Source organism: Mercenaria mercenaria, chromosome 12 (assembly GCF_021730395.1).
Source record: "Mercenaria mercenaria strain notata chromosome 12, MADL_Memer_1, whole genome shotgun sequence".
Taxonomy (NCBI): domain Eukaryota; kingdom Metazoa; phylum Mollusca; class Bivalvia; order Venerida; family Veneridae; genus Mercenaria; species Mercenaria mercenaria.
The window spans coordinates 13234471-13245296 of record NC_069372.1 but is presented as its reverse complement, the minus strand read 5'-3'; the positions used below and the strand labels follow the sequence as shown (position 1 = coordinate 13245296).

General features: G+C 33.9%; 1 protein-coding gene across 1 annotated transcript; it reads right to left on the bottom strand.

Annotated features, from left to right (window-relative positions):
- Positions 1-7660: 7660 nt before the first annotated feature.
- On the bottom strand, positions 7661-9121 carry LOC123535215 (uncharacterized). Its single transcript, XM_053520434.1, has one exon. The coding sequence runs from the start codon at positions 9119-9121 to the stop codon at positions 7661-7663; it is 1461 nt and encodes a 486-aa protein (XP_053376409.1).
- Between the last annotated feature and the right edge of the window lie 1705 nt (positions 9122-10826).

The following is a 10826-nucleotide window of genomic DNA, read 5'->3' as shown; positions in this document are numbered from 1 at the left end:
CTAAATCATCTCTAACCATATCCAATTTTGCGTAGAAGAAAAAAGAACTAAGTTCTTCGGATATTTTTCGGCGTTAGCTGCATAACACGGACTTTGACCTAGATTCTGTAGTAATCGGGACACGGAACAGGTGCGCGATTAGAAAATAAACCATTTATTAAGTCTTAAATGACATTGATTATCAGAAGGCACATATCAAATGAAACATATTCAGTAGTTTTGTTACCCTAAACGAAAATGATATATTCTAATTTAAAGTTTTTAGTAATTTATCACCGCTAGAGAAATCGAAAGTAAACTTCTTCCCCGTTGCGTACCTCGCTTATGGATGAATGAGTTGTGGCTGGTTGTAACTGTAGAATCAATGTACCCGGTGTCGGACTGTACGCGGTTTCGCACAAACGGCAAATTCATGTTCTTCGTGAAAATAAAGCAGAAAATTTAACAATTCTTTGTTATTATTGCACGAAACTGAGTTATTCCCTACATAATTTGACACCAGGGGTCTTTCCCCACTGGAGCCTCGCTCTGGCAAGTGCAGACAAAAACAATAACAACACCAATGGAGGCCAGTAAGTCAGCTGAAAATTTTTAAATTTCATGAAAATAATGTCTATGCAAACAACAACAATGTGCAAATTAAGTTTAAAAGTCACTATTCCATCATATGTTATGTAAGTTTTTACCTATTACTTTACCCAAATAAAAAAGATTTCAACATTTATTGAAGGTATCCCAATCTGCAAAATGTTTGATTTTTTGCTTTAAGTTTTTTTTTTAAACTTAGCCTTTTCCAGTCCAACTAATTGTAAGCTGGTCGACATATTGTGCTAGTGGGTTACTTATGGGTGATTCTGACCCAACACGAAATCATTTCAGAATCAGCCCAGGACGTCAAATCGTTTTGACCTTCTATCACTGAAAGGATACCTACTGATCATTTAAATTTGCTGCTTAGTTGAAATATTTGCAAATGAATAACATGTTCGTATATGCATATCCAAATCTTTTCTGTCTGTACATCCTGTTTAATTCTGATTTTTTCATGCGCCAAACATTATTACCTCTACGCCGTTTGTCTTTTTAAAGACATTTCTTGTTCTTATTGATATACTTATACAAGTTTCTGATAGCTTTGACTGAAGAAGTGAGCGTGCTCATTTAGAAAACTGTGCTATTATCGGCAAACGTCAGACTTTACATTCAATTTTATATGGAAGAGCGCAATATAACTGGACATTATAATTGTTTTGTCATATAAGACAAGTGTCCAAATCTGTCGCAAAAAACACTTCGTCTAGAAATGAGTAAATATATTTTATTTTAAGTAGATCCCTTCTGTTGCAACCCAGTGCAACTGTTCTTTCTCAAGGTAAATTGTTTTGTCATATAAGACAAGTGTCCAAATCTGTCGCAAAAAAACACTTCGTCTAGAAATGAGTAAATATATTTTATTTTAAGTAGATCCCTTCTGTTGCAACCCAGTGCAACTGTTCTTTCTCAAGGTAAATTGTTTACTGTGACAAACAAATCCGAACTGGCGAAATTGCTTTATTAAATGTCATTGATCAGTTGCAGGGCTTATAAAACAATTGGATTCGTATGATAACAGATCCGTTTGGTGCTTATCATAGACATTAACTTGTTTTTAAAGCAGTTTGGTAAATAGCAATTATGAATCGTGTTCAGTGGTGGCAGTCACTGGTTATTTGCATGAAGGCTTTGGCAGCATATGTAAATATTTCTACAGACAAATCTTGGGCTGATCGTTAATATACCTCACGTTGTTTATGGTATTATATGCTTGACCCGAGCTTGACCAGATGTCAGGATATCAAGACATTTAGAATATCAGTCAGTCCTGCTACACGTGCTAAGCAAATAAACAATAAGTGATTTTTTTCTGTTTTCTGTGCATGCCATGATGTGATCCCATTTCATTAAATTTCGAAGTTAAACGTCTTACATGGATATATTGTCATCTCTTTGTATGAAATTTTTATTAGATGGGGTTGTTTATAAAACAATAAAACAAACTTCTTTGAGATCATACAGATAGTAACGGTACTTTGTCCTTCACAATTTTACTACTCTCTTCTCTCTCTCTCTCTCTCTCTCTCTCTCTCTCTCTCTCTCTCTCTCTAAAATAAAACTTAACTCATAAACTATATACATACTCTCAAGATTTACAAACTATTATATAAAATGAAATATGCCATGGTATACAGAAATGTGAGAATACATAACAAGCGACATAAAATTATGTTGTTCCAAGTTGTACAGTAATATACGAAATAATGTATGTTGTGTTGAGTCTGATTGAATGGAGGAACTGAATTTTGGAGATGAAATTGTGATTTAAGACCTGATTTTACGTTGAACCAAAGAAGTATAAAATTTTATAGCTCTTTGGTTGAACATGATAATCATTAAATGTTGAAATATGAACATTTTATCATTAATTTCATAATTATCATTTTTAAGTTGACTTATTAAATAATGATAAAGCCACTATTATCGCAAAAGAGTATTTGCTAATGTTTTATCATTTGTTATAAATACCAATGTTATTATACTTAAACATGAAACTGGTGCTGTTTTGGTTGCATTACTAGGTACTTCCAGCCATTATGCATTTTGTTATTATGTAGCCATAACAACCCGATGAATATTTTGACGTATGGGTCAATGATCGTCATGTTAGATATAAATGTAGTTTAGTTTGGGTTTTAATCTACATATCATGACGTTTATCTAGACTAAGTATTCAATGATTTTTAAGCGTATGAAAAATAAACTTGCAGTTGCAGTTTCAACCTGACTGCCATATATCTTAAAAACAAACGAACATTAGATCATTTCAATTGACATTCTTATAAATGCATTGGAAATTATGAGCAACATTGAACATACTAGAATTAGAAATATGTTATTTTTAGAAAAAGGTATAGATTACTAATAAATAAATTAACATTTTAATGTTTCTGAAAATTAATAAGACGATTGAAACGGATTTGAATAGTATAATGATTGGTATTATTGTTACTGTAAGCATCAATATTGTTCAGCCCATATCATTATCGGGGAAGACCTGGTTATTTAGAGTACAAGTAACTTTAATAATAACGTTGATTATGACATTTGCCCATTATCGGAGTAGACTATCAAAATATAAGATTCAGTTAGGTGTTACTTATAACTTCTGAATAACGTACTTGAAATTAGTTATATTGTATAATAGTAGTCATTTGCGAAGAAAATGTATAAGAAAATCCTTTGAAGAAAGTAAACAAGGACAATAAGTGCTATACTCTATAATGTGAAATGTGCTTAACCCTACACGCCCCATACCAACGGATTCAGTGGACTTCTATTTTACAGAAACAAGGAATAGTTTTTGTGATTCCAGAGGACCAGAACGTTATGCAGGCTAAAACGAGAAAATGAAAAAATAATTAAATACAAACTCCTGAATATACACTTGAACGATTTGTAAATGAAGTAGGCAAATAGGAACCTGAAAATCCTATCAGCACTTCAACAGATTGACTCGATACAAATTAACATGATTACTGTTTTTTATGTCTTTTAGATAGTATCTCACATATTTCAGAATGTCTCTGCCAAAGGTCAATGAAACATTGTCTAGAACCACTTCTTATCATACTACAAATACATTAATATAAGAGACTTGACGTCCTAATAAGTATCCACTTTCCCTCTCCGATAAATAATGCATTATACAGTGACCTTCGTGGCGGCCCTAAGCACGCTCTTCCGTAACAGATACTAGTAAGACATTATACTATGCAATGACTTGTGATTTTCAGTGCGCTAGATGAGAAAGCCGGGACATTTCCAAATCGAATAATTATTATTTGTTAGAATTGTACAAACAGGCTATGGACGGAAAATAATTCTCAAATATTCTACCCCTATCTGACAAGTTCGTACCGCGACATCATTGACCACGTTCTTCGATGGATCTGTTTTCTGTAGCGCAGAAACATTTTTGATGCAGAATGTAATAAGGATTCAATGATTTTCAGAAGTATACTAGGAACTTTAGTAGCGGATAAACCTGCCCCCAAGAATAAATATAAACAAGTCAAAATCCCGATTTATTATATAATTACAATATGTAAGCTCTATAGAATCTCATAATGTTTTACCACTATGCGCATAATTTTACAGAATCAACCATATTTTAACTATATTGCCCGGTAAGCTGTGTAAAGTATGCGCCGCTGCCATAACTATCAGTAAGAAGATAGCAGGGTACAGTTCTTATTTTGGCCCCCGTCAATATTTGTAATAATTAGAACTTCGTGCTTTTGGTTGTCTGTAAATTACAGTGAGAAATAATGATTGTTAGTTCTTTGGAACGTTTAAACAGCTGATACATGTACAATTCCCATGTCAGTGTAAAACTAACTGCTGCTAACTTTGTAGGAATCGATGAGTCATCTTCAGCTCGGGAAATTCAAATCATTGAAGAGTTCTATGTTGATGACACTCGGCTCTTGAATATAATTCCTTTGCATCTGAACTCTAATTAATGATTTTACTCAGCGACAAATCACAAAATGAGATATATTATTTCCTAAATTACCTCCCTTTAATATGGTAAAAAAATCGATTATATTTTCATTTATTTTTCCAATTTAAAAATAAAATCACATTAAATCTTTACTATAGAAATATAAGCATTTGAAATAATCCACCAATTATAGATTTCCAGACATTTTCAAACTTTAAAACATCTTCATGAGTGATATATAGTTATGATTTATATACTTTGTTAGTATGTTGCCCTGTTACATACAAGATGTTCTGTTCGCATGCAATATGGACTCGTGAAAACATGCTCCTAGGTGTGGGACTTTGGTAAGTCTGTTACAAATTCTTGTTAAATAGAGTAGGAGCATTGACTGACAAAAAGCATGCTCCCATTTATACTTTGACATACGAAATGGGAGATTAAAAAATACACCTTACATTAATAACATAATCATATATCATAACGTAAAAATAAGTGTTAAACATTACGCCTATACTAAATTGTAGATTGATACCTATGGTCACAATATCCGACGTATCGTATCTCTTTTCAGGTCCGCGACATGACTTATTAATGATACTTAGATGCAGCTGTAAAACAGCAAAGATATGTGCAAATTTAACTGAAAATTTAAAACACAGTTATTTTGTCGTGACCCCAGTGGGGCTTGAACCCACGACCCCTGGATTGAGCGGCCGACACCATATCCACAAGTCCACCTCTCCCCTTGTAATGATACTTAGATGCAGCTGTAAAATTACAAAGGTATGTGCAACTTTAACTGAAAATTTAAAACACAGTTATTTTGTCAGAGAAAGCGCAAATGTACAAAAAAAGCTCTCTTTCTCGCAGTTCACGTCTTGCCCAGACAAAACGCGCCGTCACTCTAATCTGTTACGATAAAAGTTTCCCCATACGTAAGTACATCCCGATCACTGATATCTTTGGAAGTAGTCTTCAAAACAGTGTCAGACGGATTCAGTTCCCAAACGCATTATGCAATTACTCAATAAGTACCACTTGCAGCCGATAAACATTATATCTTAGGCAATGACTTTCCTTTTTTGGCGGCGATTACAACAGTACTTCATTGGCGGACAGTTAACCTAACCAGCGGATTCTTTACTTGAAATAGTATGTTGGCAAACAGGTGGTGTAAAAGGGATAGTCGTATTCGTGATCAAACATTACTGTGCTAAATTAGTACTGATCGCGGAATGGTGAAGCGTGGGTAATAAGTTCAAAGAAAGGACACGAAAGTACAAAGAATACAAACATTTAATATAATGAACGTTTGCATTAACGCAGTTTTGTTAAATGCTTTTTTAATGCAAAGACTTTTACAATAAGTGCTTATACTTAATTATTGATTCGTACCTGTACTGTAAACAATACATTCTACGTCAAAACAGCTTGTATTTGCGCTTACACATATACAAAAGGCACACCACGGAAACATAAAATTATTCAGGATGCTTATCTAACATTCAGCTATCCCTATCAATAACAAATGCGTTTGATTTGCTCTGTATAACATACTAAACTGTTCATAAATAATACTGACAAAGACCTCAGTGATTGGTTCTTTAAGCTCACTTTAACACAAAATGTTTCAGGTGTTATTGTTAATCTCCTTGACTGGTCAGAGTCCTTATAAATGCCAGTCATAGTCACTTCTTAGATTTATTTTATTATTTAATAAATTACTTCCCATCATAGTTATAACATCAATTTCTCTTTCTCCCGAAAGACATGATAATACAACCTCAGAAAACAATTCCATCATGGGCATCTGTCATTTTTCCAAATGTATATCCATTGAATCTAAAACACTTTAACATAACAAACTAAGTATATTAATTCATATCTGAATGTTTCATTCTAGAGTACTTTATTTGTGTCTCTTAGATCTTGACCCTGAACCATGGATTAAGAGTTGTGTGCGATATAGACCTGTCATAACCCTTTAGTTTTATTTATATCATTTCAAACAGACATCGGTCTGTTTATTTTAAGTTTTTGTTCTGACACAACCTCTTATCTATGATAATAGATCACATTCAATCCATTTGTAATGAAAACAAAAACGTGCTATTGTATGGTATAATTCTTCTTCAAACTGCAACAGTGGTCAAGCGTCATGATTAAGCAAAACATGTTTCCGTCTTATGAGTGTCGCGCCTTTAAAGAGCATGCTAAAGATGAAGGATCTGATCAACATTTTGCATTTGAGCAAATAAATTTTACATAGACACTTTATAAGAAACTAATAACTCGGTCGTAACACATTTTCCGTACGTTAGACGTTACATGACATGAAGGCTGGAGGACGAACGTCTCTGGTAAGGTATAATCTTCATGTGTATATGTCACATTGTCGAAATATCGAAATTCAAAGTAATTTCATCTGTAGGTAAAAGTAACTAAAAAAAACAGTATAATTCATATATGCAAGATTTAGTTATTAAATGTATAACAATTGGGCAACAAGTGGAGAAAACAGAACTCTCTACCACGTTAAACATGCTGTAAAATATGTTCTTTAAAACAGTATAAATTAGAGTTATACTTATTCAAACAATATTCCAATTATTCGTTCAAAAAATATTTAGCACATAGAAATAAATATTTCTCAATTATTATTTCGCATTTAACAATTAACCTTATCGTTTGACAATTATCGTTTGACAATCAATATTAGACAATAAGCATTAGGCAAATTACATTTTGAATTTAATATTTGGCATTTAGCATTTGCCAACTGGTCTCTCACATAAAATGTCCATTTGACAGTCAATATTTGACATGACGCCTTTTTGCAAACAACATTTTGCACGAACAGTTTGGCATTTAGCATTTGGCAAATAGCATGGCGCGCCGGCCTTCCATACATAGGCTAGCTATACAATATAACAAATTCATGTGGTATTCACTTATATTGATTTGATTACGCAAATCTTATTTTTCTAAATACTAAAAAAGTGGTATCAATTTATTTTGAAGACAATTTCAGTTTTCTCTCTTATTTTAGAAACTGGTACTGATATAATTCCAATTTGAGTACTCTTAGTTTTTGCTATAAAAATATACAATGTAAATTTAATTGGACAAATCAAATATAATGACTTTATCAGACGAGGCACATGTTACAATTATAAAGTTTCCCATGCCTTCATAACATAGTGAAATAGGATTCACTAGTCCGTCGTCTTTAGATACTAACTCCCCAAAACATTTTCCATCCTTATCAAACATCACAATGTTGTTTGAGCTGTATCCAGACAGGAACACAGTTCCATCACTAGATGTACACACGCCTTTTGTGCTGACGAGCCTTTCATTCCGCAATTCTCTTTGTACCGTACGACCTCTTCCAAGACAGACGGCGCCATCACAATCATCTGTTACGATAAAAGTTTCTCCACTAGCTGCCGTGTGTCGAGTATTCGATTTAAATATATTCCGACCATTTATATCTTGGCTAATAGTTTTTAGTAGAGTACCAGATTTACTGTAGACATTGACACCTCTTCCGGTAGATATCCACAGCTCTTCATCACAATAAGCCATTCCAATAAAGTATCCATCTTCTATAGATATAACTCTGAGCTTAGACAACGAACTGCCGACTGATATGAACTGAACCTTGTTGGTTTTCATTTTCACAGCGACTTCATTCGGACCAGTACAACAAATACTCCTAGGAGAGTCACCTAGGTCACAGTGGTCCTTGATGTTATAATTCATATCAAGCCTTTTAAATTTATTATTATCCGAGTCAGCCAGCATGATTGTACCGTCCTGAAGTTGACATACATCATATATATTACACGTTTTACGGTCGTTTTGCATTTTGATATTGACCTCCTTTTTTCCTTTCACCTTACATATTCTCTGGGCATTTTGACCTTCATTTTCTGTAACTGTTGTGACATGTCCTAAAGATGTTGCTATCATAACAGAATTGTTTACATTTGCATTTTCTTTAAACCATAACGCTTTACTTCCTTTCTCTTCGATGTCACCAAACAAATTTACTGTATCATTTATAGTATTTCGTATCAGTTTTGTCCGAAAAAACTGCTGCCTCGCATCCATTCTGGTAAATGACTGCAGCTGGCTACTTGCATTCTCTATGTCCTTTTTCATAAATGCGATCAGGTCGATTTTAGAATTCAGTCCTTCCTTGGTTGAAGTAAAGTCCTTGTTCAGAGTATTGATTGTTTCACGTTTTAATTTCTGAATATGTTCTATCAAGCTCCTTTCGACGTCCTCGATTTTCGTAAGTATGTCATCTCTTTGCTCTTCAAGGCAATCGATGTTTTTATGTAACTTCTTATCAGTGTCTAGTACACGCTCTTGAATTTTTCTAGTGTCATTTTGTAAACGTTCTAAATCTGTTTGTTGAATGGAAGTTGTCTTTCTTCCTTCGATTTCAGTCACTCCGCTGCAAGCCCTTTGTAAGAAATAAACTTTATTCAGTCTACGGTAAGAATACCTTTTAGGTAAAGGAAACGACACTATTGCATTTCCTAAAATGTTTATTGGTAATGTGTCCATATAAAAAACAAATGAGTTATTATGACAAGGTGATATTACAGTACTCAAACAATAAAATATTATGGATGTAGAACGATGTAGAACATTTGGACCTTCTCAAGAATTTTCCTAAACCGTTGTTTAGAGTATCAAGTTTGAGAATCAAAGGTCAAAGAATTCTGAAGTTATTGAGCGGAAGCTAAGTTGCAAATGGACTGATTGGTGACCCGCACCCTCACATAGTACGTCCCTCTGATCACTTGGCAGTGACCATGCCTTTTTACTATGAAAATTCAAAATCAAAATGGATCAGTGCTGATTTTTTTTATTTTACATTAAACACCCTGTAATCCTAACTTAAGACCTACTTATCTCAAAACCAGTACGGCCATTCAGTGCCCATGATCAAAAAAACTAGATGTGTGTCCATAAGAAATAGGTGCCAACATTTCCAATCACTGCACATGGTTTTATGACACGAGATAAATTTGTTTTAAGATATATGCAACTCAAATTTTTAAGCACTTTATTAGTATTTTTCACTAAGTCAAGGACCAAACTCTGGTCTGTCTGAATGAAATCCCAGATAGAACACGAGATGCACAACTTCACATGCTATCTAACAATCCCCTAACGTTTTATAACTCTCACTCAAACACTTTTTGAAATACCTGCGACACAACTTGTATGTCCTTTATGCATATTTATTATTTAATCAAGGACCATTACTTTAGCCTGACTAACAAAAATCGCATACAAAATTCCAGACTACTTCACATACAACTACACATATTGAATAAATTTCCTAGTTTGTACATGACCCTATGTCAAATACGTTTTAAGAAACGTGCGACACAAACATGTATGCCTTTTATGCATATATTTGACTTAGTCAATGGCCATAATTCCTCTACGGCTGAATAAAATATCTAATCCCAGGTGCACAACTTTATATGCTGAATAATATTCCTGTAATATTTTATACTCCTAGGTCTTATTCTGCTTGCGATATATTCGACATAAGTTTTAGGCTCTTTATGCATACTTTTGACTACGTCGAGGACCATTACTCACATGCTAAATAATAATCCTGTAAGATTTAAAGACTCTGGTTCGAATATTGTTTGAGATATGCACGACGAAAATTGTGAATGACGAACAGACGGGCGGACAAGGGCAACTCTAAGTGCCCCGAAAAAAGATTGGGGGCATAAAAACGATTCCTGCACTAACAGTCAGTGCGACCTTGTGTAACAAGCAAGAGGATTGTAAGTCAAGGAGTTCTTAAGATGATGAGCGGAAAGGGTTTCTGTACTAACAAACACTGCGACCTTGACCTTTGATTCACTGATCACAAAATCGATAATGGTTATGCAGACGAAAGAGTGAATCATGGTTGACCTCTCGTATCCGGCGGGTGTTTCCCCTTAGTTCAACGCAGACCTCTTGCGTTAACGTCATGATTTTAGTACATTTTTGGCCCCTCCGTTTTCAGTAAAGTCAAATTTTAAACAGGAAATGACGTCGGCAGGAATTTGCTATTATTTCAATATTAGTTACTAACTTTTTAAATGTAAATCAAAATTTCTACAGTATATTAGTTTGATATTAGCGGACCTTATGAGTTGCACCGGCATTAAAATGGTATAGTTTTAGATCAAATGCTTTACCATTTTAATAAATTTATAAATGTAGAACGTTAGACATAAAGTCTAGGGCAAATATC

What these genes read in the sequence shown, in the direction of transcription:
- LOC123535215 (XM_053520434.1), bottom strand. Translation starts at nt 9,121, where the DNA reads ATGGACACATTACCAATAAACATTTTAGGAAATGCAATAGTGTCGTTT.